The sequence below is a fragment of the Carassius carassius genome, chromosome 4, assembly GCF_963082965.1.
Source record: "Carassius carassius chromosome 4, fCarCar2.1, whole genome shotgun sequence".
Classification (NCBI taxonomy): domain Eukaryota; kingdom Metazoa; phylum Chordata; class Actinopteri; order Cypriniformes; family Cyprinidae; genus Carassius; species Carassius carassius.
In genome coordinates, this window is record NC_081758.1 from 5,965,969 (window position 1) to 5,990,669 (window position 24,701).

The following is a 24,701-nucleotide window of genomic DNA, read 5'->3' on the forward strand; positions in this document are numbered from 1 at the left end:
AGGGCAGGGGACACGGTCAGGGAAGCGGTCAGGGACAAGGCCAGGGCCAGGGAAGCGGTCAGGGACAAGGCCAGGGCCAGGGAAGTGGCCAGGGCCACGTAAGCGGTCAGGGACAGGGTCAGGGAAATGGCCAGGGCCAAGGTCAAGGTCAGTGCCAGGGAAGCGGTCAGGGACAAGGACAGCGTCAGGGACAAGGCCAGGAAAGTGGTCAGGGACAAGGCCAGTAAAGTGGTCAGGGACAAGGACAGGGTCAGGGACTAGGCCAAGGACAGGGTCAGGGACAAGGACAGGGTCAGGGACAAGGCCAGGGAAGCAGTCAAGGACAAGGACAGGATCAGGGACAAGGCCAGGGAAGCGGTCAGGGACAAGGACAGGGTCAGGGACAAGGCCAGGGAAGCGGTCAGTGACAAGGCCAGGGAAGCGGTCAGAGACAAGGCCAGGGTCAGGGACAAGGCCAGGGAAGCGGTCAGGGAAAAGACCAGGGTCAGGGACAAGGCCAGGGAAGGGGTCAGGGACAAGGACAAGGCCAGGGAAGTGGTCAGGGATGGGGTCAGGGAAGCAGTCAGGGACGGGGACAGGGTCAAGGCCAGGGAAGCGGCCAGGGGACACGGTCAGGGAAGCGGTCAGGGACAAGGCCAGGGCCAGGGAAGCGGTCAGGGACAAGGCCAGGGCCAGGGAAGCGGCCAGGGACACGTAAGCGGTCAGGGGACACGGTCAGGGAAGCGGTCAGTGCCAGGGAAGCGGTCAGGGACAAGGACAGGGTCAGGGACAAGGTCAGGGAAGTGGTCAGGGACAAAGACAGGGTCAGGGACAAGGCCAGGGAAGTGGTCAGGGACAAGGACAGGGTCAGGGACAAGGCCAGGGAAGCGGTCAGGGGCAGGGACAGGGTCAGGGACAAGGCCAGGGAAGCGGTCAGGGACAAGGACAGGGTCAGGGACAAGGCCAGGGAAGCGGTCAGGGACAAGGACAGGGTCAGGGACAAGGCCAGGGAAGGGGTCAGGGACAAGGCCAGGGAAGGGGTCAGGGACAAGGACAGGGTCAGGGACAGGGCCAGGGAAGTGGTCAGGGACAGGGCCAGGGAAGCGGTCAGGGACAAGGACAGGGTCAGGGACAAGGCCAGGGAAGCGGTCAGGGGCAAGGACAGGGTCAGGGACAAGGCCAGGGAAGCGGTCAGGGGCAAGGACAGGGTCAGGGACAAGGCCAGGGAAGCGGTCAGGGGCAAGGACAGGGTCAGCGACAAGGCCAGGGAAGCGGTCAGGGGCAAGGACAGGGTCAGGGACAAGGCCAGGGAAGCGGTCAGGGACAAGGACAGGGTCAGGGACAAGGCCAGGGAAGCGGTCAGGGACAAGGACAGGGTCAGGGACAAGGCCAGGGAAGCGGTCAGGGACAAGGACAGGGTCAGGCACAAGGCCAGGGAAGGGGTCAGGGACAAGGCCAGAGAAGCGGTCAGGGACAATGCCAGGGTCAGGGACAAGATCAGGGAAGCGGTCAGGGACAAGGCCAGGGTCAGGGACAAGGCCGAGGAAGCGGTCAGGGACAAGGCCAGGGTCAGGGACAAGGCCAGGGAAGTGGTCAGGGACAAGGACAAGGCCAGAGAAGCGGTCAGGGACAAGGACAGGGAAGTGGTCAAGGACAAGGACAGGGTCAGGGACAGGGCCAGGGAAGTGGTCAGGGACAGGGCCAGGGAAGCGGTCAGGGACAAGGTCAGGGACAAGGCCAGGGACAGGGCCAGGGACAAGGCCAGGGACAAGGCCAGGGAAGCTGTCAGGGACAAGGCCAGGGTCAGGGACAAGGCCAGGGAAGCAGTCAGGGACAAGGCCAGGGTCAGGGACAAGACCAGGGAAGCGGTCAGGGACAAAGACAAGGCCAAGGCCAGGGAAGCGGTCAGGGACGGGGACAGGGTCAAGGCCAGGGAAGTGGCCAGGGATGTGGTCAGGGAAGGGGACAGGGTCAGGGAAGCGCCAGGGCCAGGTAAGCGGCCAGGGCAGGGGACACGGTCAGGGAAGCGGCCAGGGCCAGGGAAGCGGCCAGGGCCACGGAAGCGGTCAGGGACAGGGTCAGGGTCAGGGAAGTGGCCAGGGCCAAGTTCAAGGTCAGGGCCAAAGAAGCGATCAGGGACAAGGTAAGGGACAAGGCCAGGGAAGCGTTCAGGGACAAGGACAGGGTCAGGGACAGGGCCAGGGAAGCGGTCAGGGACAGGGACAAGGCCAGGGAAGCAGTCATGGAGAGGGATGCGGTCGGGGACAGGGAAGCAGAAGTCAAGAGAATAGTCAGGGATGTGGTCATTGAAGTGGACATGGGACTTTTGATTAACGTTTACTGGAGATCTTTTCAATTCAGTTTTAATCCTATGGCATGGTTTCCTTGTTTGCTCAATCTGTTTTGAAAACTTTTCGGTCTGCTCCACCTCAAATAAAGAATTGCTTGATTTGAAGAGTTGGGTTTTTTTATTTTTTTTATTTGGCTGTTTCTCACAGTGCTTTTAAATTCCTCTCCTTGAGACCTGGGCAGGGTTGCACCAGTCATTCGTAAGTTCTTAAATAAGAACGTTAAGACCACAAGGCTTTAGTAACCACAAGCTAGTTTGTAACTAAATCTACACATTTGGTTGCACCAGTTGTTCGTAAGGCAGGACGTAGTTTGTAAACTCGCTGCCGAGTAATGTGTAGTTACATAGAGGTTTACCCTCATCCAAATAGAAACCTTTAAGTGAGCAGAACTGTTTAAATGCAATGAAGTTTAATTCTTAAATTTCTAATTGCGCTTGTCTCACATATACTAATGGTAAAAATTAAGTTTCAATTAAAGCTATACACTAATAAGCTATTTGTATGTAAATGACATTCAGAAACCACCAGATGGCTCAAACATTGAAAGAAACCTAAATGCCTTCATCTGAAGAGTCCAACATGAAGCACACAAAGGCTTGCTGTAGATGTTGTGTTGAAGAGGTGTTAAAAGGGTCTAAAGGGGAATTTTGTATAGAATATTAATGTTTCCATTGTCTCTTTCTGCATATCAATTATCCAATAACTGAATGTTAGTAAAAGTCTACATGTCAAATAAATGGGGAGAAAAAGGGGAAATGAAAGATTTTAGTTTTTGAGAATGTTGATCACACTGTCTTCATCCCCGTTTTCACTTGCTTTGGCCATTTTTTTATATAATCATTAAACATTTACTTTTCTTCTGCAAAACTATGATTGGAATGAATAATGGACTCCTGTTAGCGAATTGCACTGAGAAATATATGATCCTGCGGCAGACGGTCAACAACAAAAAAAAATATCCACCATTTTGATTCGTTTGACTTGTGTTATGCGGGTTCCACCTACTGGTCAAAACGGTGTAATGCAACAATCCTAACGAGACCTTTTACAAAACAGCAAGTATTTTCATAACAGTATAATGTTTTCAGTATAATTTAAACATAAATACTATGAAACATTTGGGTCTTTGCTAGTCAGACAATTTACTTTTATGTAATATTGCAGTTCGTTCTTCATTTCAGTTATCTGGTTATGGATTACAAGTTAATCAGTCCTGTGCTGCGGGTGCTGCAATGGTCGCTAGGTGGCGCTACAAACACATCAGTGCCTCACACAAGTTTAGAAAAGATAAACAACTCAATAAAACACACATCTGACTGAGAGAGAGTTTGTGTGTGTGTATACTCTGGAAGGAGTGAAACTTATTTACATTTAAAGATCTAACATCATATTCTCATATTCATAACAGTTACAGCTGCTTTTAACATCTGTCCCCGTTTAGAGAATTTGGAGTAAATATTAACACCGTGAACTTATTAATATATAATTAATATATATTTTGATATTTGTACGGTATCACAACATGACCGCTGTACCAACTGTAATCCTCTCGTAATTAGGCTACCTTAATTATTATGACACGGCTTGAATGCAGCATTCAGCTCATCCAACCCCAATCAAACACACCTGAACAAGCTAATTAAGGTCTTTCTAGACTACTGGAAAGCTACAGGCAGGTGAGATTGATCAACGTTGGAATTGATCTCCTTGGATTTTTTAAAAACCTATTTTACACAGAGGTTGCTACTGCAGCAACACGCGTTGGTTTAGCTTTGTGTGCTTCTTCTGACGCACAAATTCAGGGCCTTTTCCAGCAGAGTTTGTTGTGAGATCACAGGTCGCGAGGATGACCGCTCGAGTGGATTTCTCGTTGATTGCTAGTTTGTTGTATCTTTTCGGATACTTGAGCATAACTCATGTTATTCAAAGACGAAACACAGGTGACAAGATCTGTTGACTTCTTCATTACACAACCTGAAGAAATGCAGAAACAAGTGGCTCAGTCTTTGAGAGTAATTAACAGTTTAGGAATGTGTAGGTTTTAAAAGTCTTGATTTGAAGAGACATATAATATCTGTATTTAAAGCCCTGATTTACAAATGCTTAAGCCACACTCTCTGGCCTCTGAAAATTATCCTCTTGAATCCTCTAGTGGATGGTTTTTGTCCAGCGACGCTGACGTTCGTGCCGGCCCGTCGAGGATGTTCTTCTGATGAAGACTGCCCTGGAGGACACAAATGCTGTCAATTTGACTGTGGGCCTGTTTGTGTTCTGCCTGTTTTCAGTGAGTTTCAGTTAATGTCTGCTAAGGGTCTTTAAAACAAGACGCACAAGTAACACATTGAATTCAATGTTGGTTTGAAGCAAAAATTTTGCCTTGTTCTCGTCTGAAGTAGGTTTTAATTAATAGTAACTTGCTGTTCATGCTTTGAGTGTGTTGTGCTGTATATTGAAGTGGCTGACTATGTGCACAAACTAAAGCTTACCATCTGTGTCCACGCAGTGAAGCCAGGTCAGTGTCCCCTACCAGAGATGATTCCACTTTGTGCTGAAAGCTGTTTCCATGATGGCCAGTGTCCTGCCACACAGAAGTGTTGCCCAACCACCGGTGGCTTTGCATGCAGTGAACCACGTGGTCAGGGAAGAGGTCAGATGAGTTGTCAGGGACATGGACCGGTTCGTGGTAAGGGACAAGGCCAGGGAAGCGGTCAGGGACCAAGCCAGGGAAGTGGACAGGGCCAGGGAAGCGGACAGGGACAGGGCTAGGGACAAGGCCAGCGCCAGGGACAAGGCCAGGGAAGCGGTCAGGGACAAGGACAGGGTCAGGGACAAGGCCAGGGAAGCGGTCAGGGACAAGGCCAGGGAAGCGGTCAGGGACAAGGCCAGGGAAGCGGTCAGGGAAGCGGTCAGGGACAAGGCCAGGGAAGCGGTCAGGGACAAGGCCAGGGAAGCGGTCAGGGACAAGGCCAGGGAAGCGGTCAGGGACAAGGCCAGGGAAGCGGTCAGGGACAAGGCCAGGGAAGCGGTCAGGGAAGCGGTCAGGGACAAGGCCAGGGACAAGGAAGGGGTCAGGGAAGCGGTCAGGGACAAGGACAGGTTCAGGGACAAGGCCAGGAAAGCGGTCAGGGACAAGGCCAGGAAAGCGGTCAGGGACAAGGACAGGGTCAGGGACAGGGTCAGGGAAGCGGTCAGGGAAGCGGTCAGGGACAGGGCCAGGGAAGCGGTTAGGGACAAGGCCAGGGAAGCGGTCAAGGACAAGGACAGGGTTAGGGACAAGGCCAGGGAAGCGGTCAGGGACAAGGACAGGGTCAGGGACAAGGCCAGGGAAGCGGTCAGGGACAGGGTCAGGGACAAGGCCAGGGAAGCGGTCAGGGAAAAGGACATGGTCAGGGTCAGGGACAAGGTCAGGGTCAGGGACAAGTCCAGGGAAGCGGTCAGGGACAAGGACAGGGTCAGGGTCAGGGTCAGGGCCAAGGAAGCGGTCAGGGGCAAGGCCAGGGTCAGGGACAAGGCCAGGGTCAGGGAAGCGGTCAGGGACGGGGACAGGGTCAAGGCCAGGGAAGCGGCCAGGGACGCGGTCAGGGAAGGGGACAGGGCCAGGGAAGTGGCCAGGGCAGGGGACACGGCCACGGAAGCGGTCAGGGACAAGGCCACGGAAGCGGACAGGGTCAGGGACAAGGCCAGGGAAGCGGTCGGGGACAAGGACAGGGCCAGGGACAGGGCCAAGGAAGCGGTCAGGGACAGGGAAGTGGTCGGGGACAAGGACAGGGACAGGGCCAGGGAAGCGGTCAGAGACAGGGAAGCGGTCAGGGGCAGGGACAGGGCCAGGGAAGCAGTCAGGGGCAAGGACAGGGTCAGGGACAGGGCCAGGGAAATGGTCAGGGCCAGGGACGCGGTCAGGGACAGGGCCAGGGACGCGGTCAGGGACAGGGCCAGGGAAGCGGACAGGGTCAGGGACAAGGCCAAGGACAGGGTCAGGGACAAGGCCAGGGAAGCGGTCAGGGACAAGGCCAGGGTCAGGGACAAGGCCAGGGAAGCGGTCAGGGACAAGGCCAGGGTCAGGGACAAGGCCAGGGTCAGGGACAAGGCCAGGGAAGCGGTCAGGGACAAGGCCAGGGAAGCGGTCAGGGACAAGGCCAGGGAAGCGGTCAGGGACAAGGCCAGGGTCAGGGACAAGGCCAGGGAAGCGGTCAGGGACAAGGCCAGGGTCAGGGACAAGGCCAGGGAAGCGGTCAGGGACAAGGCCAGGGTCAGGGACAAGGCCAGGGAAGCGGTCAGGGACAAGGCCAGGGTCAGGGACAAGGCCAGGGAAGCGGTCAGGGACAAGGCCAGGGACAGGGACAAGGCCATGGAAGCCGTCAGGGACAAGGCCATGGAAGCCGTCAGGGACAAGGCCATGGAAGCCGTCAGGGACAAGGCCAGGCAAGCGGTCAGGGACAAGGCCAGGCAAGCGGTCAGGGACAAGGCCAGGCAAGCGGTCAGGGACAAGTCCAGGGTCAGGGACAAGGCCAGGGAAGCGGTCAGAGACAAGGCCAGGGAAGCGGTCAGAGACAAGGCCAGGGAAGCGGTCAGGGACAAGGCCAGGGAAGCGGTCAGGGACAAGGCCAGGGTCAGGGAGGCGGTCTGAGAAGGGGTCAGGGAAGCGGTCAATGACAAGGCCAGGGTCAGGGAAGTGGTCTGAGAAGGGGTCAGGGAAGCGGTCAGGGACGGGGACAGGGTCAAGGCAAGGGAAGCAGTAAGGGACAGGGACAAGGCCACGGTCAGGGTAAAGGCCACGGTCAGGGACAAGGCCGCAGTCAGGGACAAGGCCAGGGTCAGGGACAAGGCCAGGGAAGCGGTCAGGGACAAGTCCAGAGTCAGGGACAAGGCCAGGGAAGCGGTCATGGACAAGGCCAGGGAATTGGTCAGGGACAAGGCCAGGGTCAGGGAAGTGGTCTGAGAAGGGGTCAGTGAAGCGGTCAGGGACGGGGACAGGGTCAAGGCCAGGGAAGCGGTCAGGGAAGGGGACAGGGCCAGGGCCAGGGAAGCGGCCAGGGCAGGGGACACGGTCAGGGAAGCGGTCGGGGACAAGGCCAGGGCCAGGGACAGGGTCAGGGAAGCGGTCGGGGACAAGGCCAGGGCCAGGGACAGGGCCAGGGAAGCGGTCGGGGACAAGGACAGGGCCAGGGAAGCGGTCGGGGACAAGGACAGGGCCAGGAAAGCGGTCAGGGACAAGGACAGGGCCAGGGAAGCGGACAGGGTCAGGAACAGGGACAAGGACAGGGACAGGGCCAGGGAAGCGGTCAGGGACAAGGACAGGGACAGGGCCAGGGAAGCGGTCAGGGGCAAGGACATGGTCAGGGACAGGGCCAGGGAAGCGGTCAGAGACAGGGAAGTGGTCAGGGACAGGGCCAGGGAAGCGGTCAGGGACAGGGAAGTGGTCGGGGACAAGGACAGGGTCAGGGACAGGGCCAGGGAAGCGGTCAGGGGCAAGGCCAGGGCCAAGGACAGGGAAGCGGTCAGGGACAAGGCCAGGGTCAGGGACAAGGCCAGGGTCAGGGACAAGGCCAGGGAAGCGGTCAGGGACAAGGCCAGGGAAGCGGTCAGGGACAAGGCCAGGGAAGCGGTCAGGGACAAGGCCAGGGAAGCGGTCAGGGACAAGGCCAGGGAAGCGGTCAGGGACAAGGCCAGGGAAGCGGTCAGGGACAAGGCCAGGGAAGCGGTCAGGGACAAGGCCAGGGAAGCGGTCAGGGCCAGGGACAAGGCCAGGGAAGCGGTCAGGGCCAGGGACAAGGCCAGGGAAGCGGTCAGGGCCAGGGACAAGGCCAGGGCCAAGGCCAGGGCCAGGGACAAGGCCAGGGCCGAGCCCAGGGACCGGGTCAGGGACGAGCCCAGGGACCGGGTCAGGGACGAGCCCAGGGACCGGGTCAGGGACGAGGTCAGGGACGAGCCCAGGGACCGGGTCAGGGACGAGCCCAGGGACCGGGTCAGGGACCGGGTCAGGGACGAGCCCAGGGACCGGGTCAGGGACCGGGTCAGGGACCGGGTCAGGGACGAGCCCAGGGACCGGGTCAGGGACCGGGTCAGGGACGAGCCCAGGGACCGGGTCAGGGACCGGGTCAGGGACCGGGTCAGGGACGAGCCCAGGGACCGGGTCAGGGACCGGGTCAGGGACCGGGTCAGGGACGAGCCCAGGGACCGGGTCAGGGACCGGGTCAGGGACGAGCCCAGGGACCGGGTCAGGGACCGGGTCAGGGACGAGCCCAGGGACCGGGTCAGGGACCGGGTCAGGGACGAGCCCAGGGACCGGGTCAGGGACCGGGTCAGGGACGAGCCCAGGGACCGGGTCAGGGACGAGCCCAGGGACCGGGTCAGGGACGAGCCCAGGGACCGGGTCAGGGACGAGCCCAGGGACCGGGTCAGGGACGAGCCCAGGGACCGGGTCAGGGACGAGCCCAGGGACCGGGTCAGGGACGAGCCCAGGGACCGGGTCAGGGACGAGCCCAGGGACCGGGTCAGGGACGAGCCCAGGGACCGGGTCAGGGACCGGGTCAGGGACGAGCCCAGGGACCGGGTCAGGGACCGGGTCAGGGACGAGCCCAGGGACCGGGTCAGGGACCGGGTCAGGGACGAGCCCAGGGACCGGGTCAGGGACCGGGTCAGGGACGAGCCCAGGGACCGGGTCAGGGACGAGCCCAGGGACCGGGTCAGGGACGAGCCCAGGGACCGGGTCAGGGACGAGCCCAGGGACCGGGTCAGGGACGAGCCCAGGGACCGGGTCAGGGACGAGCCCAGGGACCGGGTCAGGGACGAGCCCAGGGACCGGGTCAGGGACGAGCCCAGGGACCGGGTCAGGGACGAGCCCAGGGACCGGGTCAGGGACGAGCCCAGGGACCGGGTCAGGGACGAGCCCAGGGACCGGGTCAGGGACGAGCCCAGGGACCGGGTCAGGGACGAGCCCAGGGACCGGGTCAGGGACGAGCCCAGGGACCGGGTCAGGGACCGGGTCAGGGACCGGGTCAGGGACCGGGTCAGGGACGAGCCCAGGGACCGGGTCAGGGACGCGGTCAGGGACCGGGTCAGGGACCGGGTCAGGGACGCGGTCAGGGACCGGGTCAGGGACCGGGTCAGGGACGCGGTCAGGGACCGGGTCAGGGACGCGGTCAGGGACCGGGTCAGGGACGCGGTCAGGGACCGGGTCAGGGACGCGGTCAGGGACCGGGTCAGGGACGCGGTCAGGGACCGGGTCAGGGACGCGGCCAGGGACCGGGTCAGGGCCAGGGACGCGGCCAGGGACCGGGTCAGGGCCAGGGACGCGGCCAGGGACCGGGTCAGGGCCAGGGACGCGGCCAGGGACGCGGCCAGGGACCGGGTCAGGGCCAGGGACGCGGCCAGGGACCGGGTCAGGGCCAGGGACGCGGCCAGGGACCGGGTCAGGGCCAGGGAAGCGGCCAGGGACCGGGTCAGGGCCAGGGAAGCGGCCAGGGACCGGGTCAGGGCCAGGGAAGCGGCCAGGGACCGGGTCAGGGCCAGGGAAGCGGCCAGGGACCGGGTCAGGGCCAGGGAAGCGGCCAGGGACAGGGTCAGGGCCAGGGAAGCGGCCAGGGACAGGGTCAGGGCCTGGGAAGCGGCCAGGGTCAGGGCCTGGGAAGCGGCCAGGGTCAGGGCCAGGGAAGCGGCCAGGGACAGGGTCAGGGCAGTGGCCAGGGCCAAGGTCAGGGCCAGGGAAGCGGTCAGGGCCAGGGAAGCGGTCAGGGCCAGGGAAGCGGTCAGGGACAAGGCCAGGGAAGCGGTCGGGGGCAGGGAAGCGGAAGAGGTTAGGGGAGAAGTCAAGAGAATAGTCAGGGATGTGGTCATTGAAGTGGACATGGGACTTTTGATTAATGCTTACTGGAGATCTTTTCAATTCAGTTTTAATCCTATGGCATGGTTTCCTTTGTTTGCTCAAACTGTTTTGAAAACTTTTTGGTCTGCTCCACCTCAAATAAAGAATTGCTTGATTTGAAGAGTTGGGTTTTTTTATTTTTTTTTATTTGGCTGTTTCTCACAGTGCTTTTAAATTCCTCTCCTTGAGACCTGGGTAGGGTTGCACCAGTCATTCGTAAGTTCTTAAATAAGAACGTTAAGACCACAAGGCCTTAGTAACCACTAGCTAGTTTGTAACTAAATCTACACATTTGGATGCACCAGTTGTTCGTAAGGCAGGACGTAGTTCGTAAACTCGCTGCCGAGTAATGTGTAGTTACATAGAGGTTTACCCTCATCCAAATAGAAACCTTTACCCTCATCCAAATAGAAACCTTTACGTGAGCAGAACGGTTTAATTGCAATGAAGTTAATTCTTAAATTTCTAATTGCTCTTGTCTTGCATATACTAACGGTAAAAATTACTTTTCATTTAAAGCTATACACTAATAAGCTACTTGTATGTAAATGGCATTCAGAAACCGCAAGATGGCTCAAACATTGAAAGAAACCTAAATGCCTTTATCAGAAGAGTCCAACATGAAGCACACAAAGGCTTGCTGTAGATGTTGTGTTGAAGAGGTGTTAAAAGGGTCTAAAGGGGAATTTTGTATAGAATATTAATGTTTCCATTGTCTCTTTCTGCATATCCATTATCCAATAACTGATTGTTAGTAAAAGTCTACATGTCAAATAAATGGGGAGAAAAAGGGGAAATGAAAGATTTTAGTTTTTGAGAATGTTGATCACACTGTCTTCATCCCGGTTTTCACTTGCTTTGGCCATTTTTTTTAATATATAATCATTAAACATTTACTTCTGCAAAACTATGATTGGAATGAATAATGGACTCCTGTTAGCGAATTGCACTGAGAAATATATGATCCTGCGGCAGACGGTCAACAACAAAAAAATATCCACCATTTTGAATCGTTTGACTTGCGTCACGCGGGTTCCACCTACTGGTCAAAACTGTGTAATGCAACAATCCTAACGAGACCTTTTACAAAACAGCAAGTATTTTCATAACAGTGTAATGTTTTCAGTATAATTTAAACATAAATACTATGAAAAATTTGGGTTTTTGCTAGTCAGACAATTTACTTTTATGAAATATTGCAGTTCGTTCTTCATTTCAGTTATCTGGTTATGGATTACAAGTTAATCAGTCCTGTGCTGCAATGGTCGCTAGGTGGCGCTACAAACACATCAGTGCCACACACAAGTTTAGAAAAGATAAACAACTCAATAAAACACACATCTGACTGAGAGAGAGTTTGTGTGTGTGTATACTCTGGAAGGAGTGAAACTTATTTACATTTAAAGATCTAACATCATATTCTCATATTCATAACAGTTACAGCTGCTTTTAACATCTGTCCCCGTTTAGAGAATTTGGAGTAAATATTAACACCGTGAACTTATTAATATATATATTGATATTTGTACGGTGTCACAACATGACCGCTGTACCACCTGTAATCCTCTCGTAATTAGGCTACCTTAATTATTATGACTGGGCTTGAATGCAGCATTCAGCTCATCCAACCCCAATCAAACACACCTGAACAAGCTAATTAAGGTCTTTCTAGACTACTGGAAAGCTACAGGCAGGTGAGATTGATCAACGTTGGAATTGTCTCCTTGGATTTTTTAAAAACCCATTTTACACAGAGGTTGCTACTGCAGCAACACTCGTTGGTTTAGCTTTGTGTGCTTCTTCTGACGCACAAATTCAGGGCCTTTTCCAGCAGAGTTTGTTGTGAGATCACAGGTCGGGAGGATGACCGCTCGAGTGGATTTCTCGTTGATTGCTGCTTTGTTGTATCTTTTCGATACTTGAGCATAACTCATGCTATTCAAAGACGAAACACAGGTGACAAGATCTGTTGACTTCTTCATTACACAACCTGAAGAAATGCAGAAACAAGTGGCTCAGTCTTTGAGAGTAATTAACAGTTTAGGAATGTGTAGGTTTTAAAAGTCTTGATCTGAACAGACATGTAATATCTGTATTTAAAGCCCTGATTCACAAATGCTTAAGCCACACTCTCTGGCCTCTGAAAATGATCCTCTTGAATACTCTAGTGGATAGTTTTTGTCCAGCGACGCTGACGTTCGTGCCGGCCCGTCGAGGATGTTCTTCTGATGAAGACTGCCCTGGAGGACACAAATGCTGTCGATTTGACTGTGGGCCTGTTTGTGTGCTGCCTGTTTTCAGTGAGATTCAGTTAATGGCTGCTAAGGGTCTTTAAAACAAGACGCACTAGTAACACATTGAATTCAATGTTGGTTTGAAGCAAAAATTTTGCCTTGTTCTCGTCTGAAGTAGGTTTTGATTAATAGTAACTTGCTGTTCATGCTTTGAGTGTGTTGTGCTGTATATTGAAGTGGCTGACTGACTATGTGCACAAACTAAAGCTGACCGTCTGTGTCCACGCAGTGAAGCCGGGTCAGTGTCCCCTACCAGAGATGATTCCACTTTGTGCTGAAAGCTGTTTCCGTGATGGCCAGTGTCCTGCCACACAGAAGTGTTGCCCAACCACCGGTGGCTTTGCATGCAGTGAACCACGTGGTCAGGGAAGAGGTCAGATGAGTTGTCCGGGACATGGACCGGTTCGTGGTAAGGGACAAGGCCAGGGAAGCGGTCAGGGACAAGGCCAGGGAAGCGGTCAGGGACAGGGACAGGGAAGCGGTCAGGGACAGGGACAGGGAAGCGGTCAGGGACAGGGACAGGGAAGCGGTCAGGGACAGGGAAGCGGACAGGGACAGGGAAGCGGTCAGGGACAGGGAAGCGGTCAGGGACAGGGAAGCGGTCAGGGACAGGGACAGGGAAGCGGTCAGGGACAGGGACAGGGAAGCGGTCAGGGACAGGGACAGGGAAGCGGTCAGGGACCGGGACAGGGAAGCGGTCAGGGACCGGGACAGGGAAGCGGTCAGGGACCGGGACAGGGAAGCGGTCAGGGACCAGGCCAGGGAAGCGGTCAGGGACAGGGACAAGGCCAAGGAAGCGGTCAGGGACAAGGCCAGGGAAGCGGTCAGGGACAAGGCCGCGGTCAGGGCCAGGGTCAGGGACAAGGCCAGGGAAGCGGTCAGGGACAAGGCCAGGGAAGCGGTCAGGGACAAGGCCAGGGAAGCGGTCAGGGACAGGGTCAGGGACAGGGACAGGGTCAGGGACAGGGCCAGGGAAGCGGTCAGGGCCAGGGTCATGGACAAGGCCAGGGTCATGGACAAGGCCAGGGTCAGGGACGCGGCCAGGGACGCGGCCAGGGTAGCGGTCGGGGACAAGGCCAGGGAAGCGGTCGGGGACAGGGCCAGGGAAGCGGTCGGGGACAGGGCCAGGGAAGCGGCCAGGGCAGGGGACAGGGCCAGGCAAGCGGTCAGGGACAAGGCCAGGGCCAAGGTCAGGGACAGGGCCAGGGTCAGGGACAAGGCCAGGGAAGCGGTCAGGGACAAGGCCAGGGTCAGGGACAAGGCCAGGGAAGCGGTCAGGGACAAGGCCAGGGTCAGGGACAAGGCCAGGGAAGCGGTCAGGGACAAGGCCAGGGTCAGGGACAAGGCCAGGGAAGCGGTCAGGGACAAGGCCAGGGTCAGGGACAAGGCCAGGGAAGCGGTCAGGGACAAGGCCAGGGTCAGGGACAAGGCCAGGGAAGCGGTCAGGGACAAGGTCAGGGACAAGGCCAGGGAAGCGGTCAGGGACAAGGTCAGGGAAGCGGTCAGGGACAAGGCCAGGGAAGCGGTCAGGGACAAGGCCAGGGTCAGGGACAAGGCCAGGGAAGCGGTCAGGGACAAGGCCAGGGTCAGGGACAAGGCCAGGGAAGCGGTCAGGGACAAGGCCAGGGTCAGGGACAAGGCCAGGGAAGCGGTCAGGGACAAGGCCAGGGTCAGGGACAAGGCCAGGGAAGCGGTCAGGGACAAGGCCAGGGTCAGGGACAAGGCCAGGGAAGCGGTCAGGGACGCGGTCAGGGACAAGGCCAGGGAAGCGGTCAGGGACAAGGCCAGGGTCAGGGACAAGGCCAGGGTCGCGGTCAGGGACAAGGCCAGGGAAGCGGTCAGGGACAAGGCCAGGGTCAGGGACAAGGCCAGGGAAGCGGTCAGGGACAAGGCCAGGGTCAGGGACAAGGCCAGGGAAGCGGTCAGGGACAAGGCCAGGGTCAGGGACAAGGCCAGGGAAGCGGTCAGGGACAAGGCCAGGGTCAGGGACAAGGCCAGGGAAGCGGTCAGGGACAGGGCCAGGGTCAGGGACAAGGCCAGGGAAGCGGTCAGGGACAGGGCCAGGGTCAGGGACAAGGCCAGGGAAGCGGTCAGGGACAGGGCCAGGGTCAGGGACAAGGCCAGGGAAGCGGCCAGGGACAGGGCCAAGGTCAGGGACAAGGCCAGGGAAGCGGTCAGGGACAGGGACAGGGGCAGGGACAAGGCCAGGGAAGCGGTCAGGGTCAGGGACTGGGCCAGGGCCAGGGTCAGGGCCAGGGAAGCGGTTGGGGACAAGGCCAGGGTCAGGGCCAAGGCCAGGGAAGCGGTTGGGGACAAGGCCAGGGTCAGGGACAAGGCCAGGGAAGCGGCAAGGGTCAGGGCCAAGGCCAAGGTCAAGGTCAGGGCCAAGGCCAGGGAAGCGGTCAGGGCCAAGGCCAGGGAAGCGGCCAGGGACATGGTCAGGGAAGCGGCCAGTGCAGGGGACACGGTCAGGGACAAGGCCAGGGCCAGGGAAGCGGCCAGGGCCACGGAAGCGGTCAGGGACAGGGTCAGGGAAGCGGTCAAGGTCAGGGCCAGGGAAGCGGTCAAGGTCCGGGCCAGGGAAGCGGTCAGGGCCAGGGAAGTGGTCAAGGTCAGGGCCAGGGAAGCGGTCGGGGACATGGACAGGGTCAGGGACAAGGCCAGGGAAGCGGTCAGGGACAAGGACAGGGTCAGGGACAAGGCCAGGGAAGCGGTCAGGGACAAGGCCAGGGAAGCGGTCATGGCCAGGGATGCAGTCGGGGACAGGGAAGCGGAAGAGGTTAGGGGAGAAGTCAAGAGAATAGCCAGGGATGTGGTCATTGAAGTGGACATGGGACTTTTGATTAATGCTTACTGGAGATCTTTTCAATTCAGTTTTAATCCTATGGCATGGTTTCCTTGTTTGCTCAAACTGTTTTGAAAACTTTTTGGTCTGCTCCACCTCAAATAAAGAATTGCTTGATTTGAAGAGTTTTTTTTTTTTTTTTTATTTGGCTGTTTCTCACAGTGCCTTTAAATTCCTCTCCTTGAGACCTGGGTAGGGTTGCACCAGTCATTCGTAAGTTCTTAAATTCCTCTCCTTGAGACCTGGGTAGGGTTGCACCAGTCATTCGTAAGTTCTTAAATAAGAACGTTAAGACCACAAGGCCTTAGTAACCACTAGCTAGTTTGTAACTAAATCTACACATTTGGTTGCACCAGTTGTTCGTAAGGCAGGACGTAGTTCGTAAACTCGCTGCCGAGTAATGTGTAGTTACATAGAGGTTTACCCTCATCCAAATAGAAACCTTTACCCTCATCCAAATAGAAACCTTTACCCTCATCCAAATAGAAACCTTTACCCTCATCCAAATAGAAACCTTTACCCTCATCCAAATAGAAACCTTTACCCTCATCCAAATAGAAACCTTTACCCTCATCCAAATAGAAACCTTTACCCTCATCCAAATAGAAACCTTTATGTGAGCAGAACGGTTTAATTGCAATGAAGTTTAATTCTTAAATTTCTAATTGCTCTTGTCTCGCATATACTAACGGAAAAAATTATGTTTCATTTAAAGCTATACATTAATAAGCTACTTGTATGTAAATGGCATTCAGGACCTGCATGATGGCTCAAACATTGAAAGAAACCTAAATGCCTTCATCTGAAGAGTCCAACACGAAGCACACAACGGCTTGCTGTAGATGTTGTTGAAGAGGTGTTAAAAGGGTCTAAAGGGGAATTTTGTATAGAATATTGTTTCCATTGTCTCTTTCTGCATATCAATTATCCAATAACTGATTGTTAGTAAAAGTCTACATGTCAAATAAATGGGGAGAAAAAGGGGAAATGAAAGATTTTAGTTTTTGAGAATGTTGATCACACGGTCTTCATCCCAGTTTTCACTTGCTTTGGCCATTTTTTTTATATAATCATTAAACATTTACTTTTCTTCTGCAAAACTATGATTGGAATGAATAATGGACTCCTGTTAGCGAATTGCACTGAGAAATATATGATCCTGCGGCAGACGGACAACAACAACAAAAAAATATCCACCATTTTGATTCGTTTGACTTGCGTCATGCGGGTTCCACCTACTGGTCAAAACGGTGTAATGCAACAATCCTAACGAGACCTTTTACAAAACAGCAAGTATTTTCATAACAGTGTAATGTTTTCAGTATAATTTAAACACATACTATGAAACATTTGGGTCTTTGCTAGTCAGACAATTTACTTTTATGAAATATTGCAGTTCGTTCTTCATTTCAGTTATCTGTTTATGGATTACAAGTTAATCAGTCCTGTGCTGCGGGTGCTGCAATGGTCGCTAGGTGGCGCTACAAACACATCAGTGCCTCACACAAGTTTAGAAAAGATAAACAACTCAATAAAACACACATCTGACTGAGAGAGAGTTTGTGTGTGTGTATACTCTGGAAGGAGTGAAACTTATTTACATTTAAAGATCTAACATCATATTCTCATATTCATAACAGTTACAGCTGCTTTTAACATCTGTCCCCGTTTAGAGAATTTGGAGTAAATATTAACACCGTGAACTTATTGATATATATTTTGATATATGAACGGTATCACAACATGACCGCTGTACCACCTGTAATCCTCTCGTAATTAGGCTACCTTAATTATTTTGACACGGCTTGAATGCAGCATTCAGCTCATCCAACCCCAATCAAACACACCTGAACAAGCTAATTAAGGTCTTTCTAGACTACTGGAAAGCTACAGGCAGGTGAGATTGATCAACGTTGGAATTGATCTCCTTGGATTTTTTAAAAACCCATTTTACACAGAGGTTGCTACTGCAGCAACACGCGTTGGTTTAGCTTTGTGTGCTTCTTCTGACACACAAATTCAGGGCCTTTTCCAGCAGAGTTTGTTGTGAGATCACAGGTCGGGAGGGTGACCGCTCGAGTGGATTTCTCGTTGATTGCTGCTTTGTTGTATCTTTTCGGATACTTGAGCATAACTCATGCTATTCAAAGACGAAACACAGGTGACAAGATCTGTTGACTTCTTCATTACACAACCTGAAGAAATGCAGAAACAAGTGGCTCAGTCTTTGAGAGTAATTAACAGTTTAGGAATGTGTAGGTTTTAAAAGTCTTGATCTGAACAGACATTTAATATCTGTATTTAAAGCCCTGATTCACAAATGCTTAAGCCACACTCTCTGGCCTCTGAAAATTACCCTCTTGAATCCTCTAGTGGATGGTTTTTGTCCAGCAAAGCTGACGTTCGTGCCGGCCCGTCGAGGATGTTCTTCTGATGAAGACTGCCCTGGAGGACACAAATGCTGTCGATTTGACTGTGGGCCTGTTTGTGTGCTGCCTGTTTTCAGTGAGTTTCAGTTAATGGCTGCTAAGGGTCTTTAAAACAAAACGCACAAGTAACACATTGAATTCAATGTTGGTTTGAAGCAAAAATTTTGCCTTGTTCTCGTCTGAAGTAGGTTTTGATTTCATCAGTTAGGATAGTTTAATGCACAGGATGACTTCACAAAAGAGGAACAATAGTAACTTGTTCATGCTTTGAGTGTGTCGTGCTGTATATTGAAGTGGCTGACTGACTATGTGCACAAACTAAAGCTGACCGTCTGTGTCCACGCAGTGAAGCCGGGTCAGTGTCCCCTACCAGAGATGATTCCACTTTGTGCTGAAAGCTGTTTCCATGATGGCCAGTGTCCTGCCACACAGAAGTGTTGCCCAACCACCGGTGGCTTTGCATGCAGTGAACCACGTGGTCAGGGAAGAGGTCAGATGAGTTGTCCGGGACATGGACCGGTTCGTGGTAAGGGACAAGGCCAGGGAAGCGGTCAGGGACAAGGCCAGGGAAGCGGTCAGGGACAAGGCCAGGGTCAGGGACAAGGCCAGGGTCAGGGACAAGGCCAGGGTCAGGGACAAGGCCAGGGAAGCGGTCAGGGACAAGGCCAGGGAAGCGGTCAGGGACAAGGCCAGGGAAGCGGTCAGGGACAAGGCCAGGGAAGCGGTCAGGGACAAGGCCAGGGAAGCGGTCAGGGACAAGGCCAGGGTCAGGGACAAGGCCAGGGTCAGGGACAGGGCCAGGGTCAGGGACAGGGACAAGGCCAGGGTCAGGGACAGGGCCAGGGTCAGGGACAGGGCCAGGGAAGCGGCCAGGGCCAGGGAAGCGGTCAGGGACAAGGCCAGGGACGGGGCCAGGGAAGCGGTCAGGGTCGGGGACAAGGCCAGGGCCGGGGACAGGGACGGGGCCAGGGAAGCGGTCAGGGACGGGGACAAGGCCAGGGACAGGGACGGGGCCAGGGAAGCGGTCAGGGACGGGGCCAGGGAAGCGGTCAGGGACGGGGACAGGGTCAAGGCCAGGGAAGCGGCCAGGGACGCGGTCAGGGAAGGGCACAGGGCAGGGGACACGGTCAGGGAAGCGGTCAGGAACAAGGCCAGGGCCACGGAAGCTGCCAGGGACAAGGCCAGGGCCACGGAAGCGGCCAGGGTCAGGGAAGCGGCCGGGGCCAAGGTCAAGGTCAGGGTCAGGGAAGCGGTCAGGGACAGGGCCAGGGAAGCGGTCAGGGACAAGGACAGGGTCAGGGACAGGGCCAGGGAAGCGGTCAGGGACAAGGACAGGGCCAGGGAAGCGGTCAGGGACAGGGTCAGGGCCAGGGCCAGGGAAGCGGTCAGGGACAGGGTCAGGGCCAGGGCCAGGGAAGCGGTCAGAGACAGGGACAGGGCCAGGGAAGCGGTCAGGGACAGGGTCAGGGACAGGGTCAGGGGAAGCGGTCAGGGAAGCGGTCAGGGACAGGGGCAGGGCCAAGGTCAGGGCCAGGGTCAGGGCCAAGGCCAGGGAAGCGGTTGGGGACAGGGTCAGGGACAAGGCCAGGGAAGCGGCAAGGGTCAGGGCCAAGGCCAGGGAAGCGGTCAGGGCCAAGGCCAGGGAAGCGGCCAGGGACATGGTCAGGGAAGCGGCCAGTGCAGGGGACACGGTCAGGGACAAGGCCAGGGCCAGGGAAGCGGCCAGGGCCACGGAAGTGGCCAGGGTCAGGGCCAGGGAAGTGGCCAAGGTCAGGGCCAGGGAAGCGGTCAAGGTCAGGGCCAGGGAAGCGGTCAGGGCCAGGGAAGTGATCAAGGTCAGGGCCAGGGAAGCGGTCAGGGACATGGACAGGGTCAGGGACAAGGCCAGGGAAGTGGTCAGGGACAAGGACAGGGTCAGGGACAAGGCCTGGGAAGCGGTCAGGGACAGGGACAAGGCCAGGGATGCGGTCGGGGACTGGGAAGCGGAAGAGGTTAGGGGAGAAGTCAAGAGAATAGCCAGGGATGTGGTCATTGAAGTGGACATGGGACTTTTGATTAATGCTTACTGGATCTTTTCAATTCAGTTTTAATCCTATGGCATGGTTTCCTTGTTTGCTCAAACTGTTTTGAAAACTTTTTGGTCTGCTCCACCTCAAATAAAGAATTGCTTGATTTGAAGAGTTGGTTTTTTTTATTTTTTTTTATTTGGCTGTTTCTCACAGTGCCTTTAAATTCCTCTCCTTGAGACCTGGGTAGGGTTGCACCAGTCATTCGTAAGTTCTTAAATAAGAACGTTAAGACCACAAGGCCTTAGTAACCACTAGCTAGTTTGTAACTAAATCTACACATTTGGTTGCACCAGTTGTTCGTAAGGCAGGACGTAGTTCGTGAACTCGCTGCCGAGTAATGTGTAGTTACATAGAGGTTTACCCTCATCCAAATGGAAACGTTTACCCTCATCCAAATGGAAACGTTTACCCTCATCCAAATGGAAACGTTTACCCTCATCCAAATGGAAACGTTTACCCTCATCCAAATGGAAACGTTTACCCTCATCCAAATGGAAACGTTTACCCTCATCCAAATGGAAACGTTTACCCTCATCCAAATGGAAACGTTTACCCTCATCCAAATGGAAACGTTTACCCTCATCCAAATGGAAACGTTTACCCTCATCCAAATGGAAACGTTTACCCTCATCCAAATGGAAACGTTTACCCTCATCCAAATGGAAACGTTTACCCTCATCCAAATGGAAACCTTTACCCGAGCAGAACGGTTTAATTGCAATGAAGTTTAATTCTTAAATTTCTAATTGCTCTTGTCTCGCATATACTAACGGTAAAAATTACATTTCATTTAAAGCTATACACTAATAAGCTACTTGTATGTAAATGGCATTCAGGACCTGCATGATGGCTCAAACATTGAAAGAAACCTAAATGCCTTCATCTGAAGAGTCCAACACGAAGCACACAAAGGCTTGCTGTAGATGTTGTTGAAGAGGTGTTAAAAGGGTCTAAAGGGGAATTTTGTATAGAATATTGTTTCCATTGTCTCTTTCTGCATATCAATTATCCAATAACTGATTGTTAGTAAAAGTCTACATGTCAAATAAATGGGGAGAAAAAGGGGAAATGAAAGATTTTAGTTTTTGAGAATGTTGATCACACGGTCTTCATCCCGGTTTTCACTTGCTTTGGCCATTTTTTTTATATAATCATTAAACATTTACTTTTCTTCTGCAAAACTATGATTGGAATGAATAATGGACTCCTGTTATCGAATTGCACTGAGAAATATATGATCCTGCGGCAGACGGACAACAACAAAAAAATATCCACCATTTTGATTCGTTTGACTTGCGTCATGCGGGTTCCACCTACTGGTCAAAATGGTGTAATGCAACAATCCTAACGAGACCTTTTACAAAACAGCAAGTATTTTCATAACAGTGTAATGTTTTCAGTATAATTTAAAAATAAATACTATGAAACATTTGGGTCTTTGCTAGTCAGACAATTTACTTTTATGAAATATTGCAGTTCGTTCTTCATTTCAGTTATCTGGTTATGGATTACAAGTTAATCAGTCCTGTGCTGCGGGTGCTGCAATGGTCGCTAGGTGGCGCTACAAACACATCAGTGCCTCACACAAGTTTAGAAAAGTTAAACAACTCAATAAAACACATCTGAATGAGAGAGAGTTTGTGTGTGTGTATACTCTGGAAGGAGTGAAACTTATTTACATTTAAAGATCTAACATCATATTCTCATATTCATAACAGTTACAGCTGCTTTTAACATCTGTCCCCGTTTAGAGAATTTGGAGTAAATATTAACACCGTGAACTTATTGGTATATATTTTGATATTTGTACGGTATCACAACATGACCGCTGTACCACCTGTAATCCTCTCGTAATTAGGCTACCTTAATTATTTTGACACGGCTTGAATGCAGCATTCAGCTCATCCAACCCCAATCAAACACACCTGAACAAGCTAATTAAGGTCTTTCTAGACTACTGGAAAGCTACAGGCAGGTGAGATTGATCAACGTTGGAATTGATCTCCTTGGATTTTTTAAAAACCCATTTTACACAGAGGTTGCTACTGCAGCAACACGCGTTGGTTTAGCTGTGTGTGCTTCTTCTGACACACAAATTCAGGGCCTTTTCCAGCAGAGTTTGTTGTGAGATCACAGGTCGGGAGGATGACCGCTCGAGTGGATTTCTCGTTGATTGCTGCTTTGTTGTATCTTTTCGGATACTTGAGCATAACTCATGCTATTCAAAGACGAAACACAGGTGACAAGATCTGTTGACTTCTTCATTACACAACCTGAAGAAATGCAGAAACAAGTGGCTCAGTCTTTGAGAGTAATTAACAGTTTAGGAATGTGTAGGTTTGAAAAGTCTTGAACTGAACAGACATTTAATATCTGTATTTAAAGCCCTGATTCACAAATGCTTAAGCCACACTCTCTGGCCTCTGAAAATTATCCTCTTGAATCCTCTAGTGGATGGTTTTTGTCCAGCAAAGCTGACGTTCGTGCCGGCCCGTCGAGGATGTTCTTCTGATGAAGACTGCCCTGGAGGACACAAATGCTGTCGATTTGACTGTGGGCCTGTTTGTGTGCTGCCTGTTTTCAGTGAGTTTCAGTTAATGGCTGCTAAGGGTCTTTAAAACAAAACGCACAAGTAACCCATTGAATTCAATGTTGGTTTGAAGCAAAAATTTTGCCTTGTTCTCGTCTGAAGTAGGTTTTGATTTCATCAGTTAGGATAGTTTAATGCACAGGATGACTTCACAAAAGAGAAACAATAGTAACTTGTTGTTCATGCTTTGAGTGTGTCGTGCTGTATATTGAAGTGGCTGACTGACTATGTGCACAAACTAAAGCTGACCGTCTGTGTCCACGCAGTGAAGCCGGGTCAGTGTCCCCTACCAGAGATGATTCCACTTTGTGCTGAAAGCTGTTTCCATGATGGCCAGTGTCCTGCCACACAGAAGTGTTGCCCAACCACCGGTGGCTTTGCATGCAGTGAACCACGTGGTCAGGGAAGAGGTCAGATGAGTTGTCCGGGACATGGACCGGTTCGTGGTAAGGGACAAGGCCAGGGTCAGGGACAAGGCCAGGGTCAGGGACAAGGCCAGGGTCAGGGACAAGGCCAGGGTCAGGGACAAGGCCAGGGTCAGGGACAAGGCCAGGGTCAGGGACAAGGCCAGGGTCAGGGACAAGGCCAGGGTCAGGGACAAGGCCAGGGTCAGGGACAAGGCCAGGGTCAGGGACAAGGCCAGGGTCAGGGACAAGGCCAGGGTCAGGGACAAGGCCAGGGTCAGGGACAAGGCCAGGGAAGCGGTCAGGGACAAGGCCAGGGTCAGGGACAAGGCCAGGGTCAGGGACAAGGCCAGGGAAGCGGTCAGGGACAAGGCCAGGGTCAGGGACAAGGCCAGGGAAGCGGTCAGGGACAAGGCCAGGGTCAGGGACAAGGCCAGGGAAGCGGTCAGGGACAAGGCCAGGGTCAGGGACAGGGCCAGGGAAGCGGTCAGGGACAAGGCCAGGGTCAGGGACAGGGCCAGGGAAGCGGTCAGGGACAAGGCCAGGGTCAGGGACAGGGCCAGGGAAGCGGTCAGGGACAAGGCCAGGGTCAGGGACAGGGCCAGGGAAGCGGTCAGGGACAAGGCCAGGGTCAGGGACAGGGCCAGGGAAGCGGTCAGGGACAAGGCCAGGGTCAGGGACAGGGCCAGGGAAGCGGTCAGGGACAGGGCCAGGGAAGCGGTCAGGGACAGGGCCAGGGTCAGGGACAGGGCCAGGGAAGCGGTCAGGGACAGGGCCAGGGAAGCGGTCAGGGACAGGGCCAGCGAAGCGGCCAGGGCCAGGGACAGGGCCAGGGAAGCGGTCAGGGTCAGGGACAGGGTCAGGGACAGGGTCAGGGACAGGGCCAGGGAAGCGGCCAGGGAAGCGGCCAGGGAAGCGGCCAGGGACAAGGCCAGGGAAGCGGTCAGGGACAAGGCCAGGGTCAGGGACAAGGCCAGGGAAGCGGTCAGGGACAAGGTCAGGGACAGGGCCAGGGACAAGGTCAGGGACAGGGCCAGGGAAGCGGTCGGGCACAGGGCCAGGGAAGCGGTCGGGCACAGGGCCAGGGAAGCGGTCGGGCACAGGGCCAGGGAAGCGGTCGGGCACAGGGCCAGGGAAGCGGTCGGGGTCAGGGCCAGGGAAGCGGTCAGGGCCAGGGAAGCGGTCAGGGTCAGGGACATGGCCAGGGAAGCGGTCAGGGTCAGGGACAGGGCCAGGGAAGCGGTCGGGGACAAGGTCAGGGACAATGCCAGGGAAGCGGTCGGGGACAAGGCCAGGGACAAGGCCAGGGAAGCGGTCGGGGACAGGGTCAGGGACAAGGCCAGGGACAAGGCCAGGGTCAGGGACAAGGCCAGGGAAGCGGTCAGGGACAAGGCCAGGGAAGCGGTCAGGGACAAGGCCAGGGAAGCGGTCAGGGACAAGGCCAGGGAAGCGGTCAGGGACAGGGCCAGGGAAGCGGTCAGGGCCAGGGACAAGGCCAGGGACAGGGCCAGGGAAGCGGTCAGGGACAGGGCCAGGGAAGCGGTCAGGGACGGGGACAGGGTCAAGGCCAGGGAAGCGGCCAGGGACGCGGTCAGGGAAGGGCACAGGGCCAGGGAAGCGGCCAGGGCAGGGGACACGGTCAGGGAAGCGGTCAGGGACAAGGCCAGGGCCACGGAAGCGGCCAGGGTCAGGGAAGCGGCCGGGGCCAAGGTCAAGGTCAGGGTCAGGGAAGCGTCCGGGGCCAAGGTCAAGGTCAGGGAAGCGGCCGGGGCCAAGGTCAAGGTCAGGGAAGCGGCCGGGGCCAAGGTCAAGGTCAGGGAAGCGGCCGGGGCCAAGGTCAAGGTCAGGGTCAGGGAAGCGGTCAGGGACAAGGACA

At 54.6% G+C, this 24,701-nt stretch overlaps 3 protein-coding genes and 1 long non-coding RNA gene across 4 annotated transcripts in view; all 4 read left to right on the plus strand.

The window, feature by feature from the left end:
- fabp1a (fatty acid binding protein 1a, liver) overlaps positions 1 to 24,701 on the plus strand; it is a 75,698-nt gene that overhangs the window by 15,069 nt on the left and 35,928 nt on the right. The gene's annotated exons all lie outside the window — the stretch shown is intronic.
- LOC132129564 (fibroin heavy chain-like) lies at positions 794 to 24,483 on the plus strand (the record flags this gene model as incomplete). The annotated part of the gene is made up of 8 exons (XM_059541191.1): positions 794 to 1,505; positions 5,632 to 5,750; positions 7,539 to 7,647; positions 18,523 to 18,606; positions 19,051 to 19,236; positions 23,258 to 23,587; positions 23,780 to 23,869; positions 24,128 to 24,483. Coding segments are annotated over 8 exons (1,986 nt in total), but the record flags the coding sequence as incomplete, so codon positions are not given.
- Positions 4,055 to 5,130, plus strand: LOC132132940 (WAP four-disulfide core domain protein 2-like). The gene is made up of 4 exons (XM_059545528.1): positions 4,055 to 4,270; positions 4,483 to 4,614; positions 4,834 to 5,006; positions 5,055 to 5,130. The coding sequence occupies exons 1-4, from the start codon at positions 4,177 to 4,179 to the stop codon at positions 5,094 to 5,096; spliced, it is 441 nt and encodes a 146-aa protein (XP_059401511.1). The 5' UTR covers positions 4,055 to 4,176; the 3' UTR covers positions 5,097 to 5,130.
- Positions 7,704 to 10,315, plus strand: LOC132132943 (uncharacterized). Its single transcript, XR_009429112.1, has 2 exons — positions 7,704 to 7,935; positions 10,126 to 10,315. It is a non-coding gene; the product is annotated as an uncharacterized LOC132132943 (long non-coding RNA).

Excerpts from the sequence above, each read along its gene's own strand:
- LOC132132940 (XM_059545528.1), top strand. The coding sequence starts at position 4,177 with ATGACCGCTCGAGTGGATTTCTCGTTGATTGCTAGTTTGTTGTATCTT. Across the intron at positions 4,615-4,833 it reads TTGTGTTCTGCCTGTTTTCA|TGAAGCCAGGTCAGTGTCCC; the intron begins GTGAGTTTCAGT and ends GTGTCCACGCAG. Across the intron at positions 5,007-5,054 it reads GTTGTCAGGGACATGGACCG|GGAAGTGGACAGGGCCAGGG; the intron begins GTTCGTGGTAAG and ends GGACCAAGCCAG.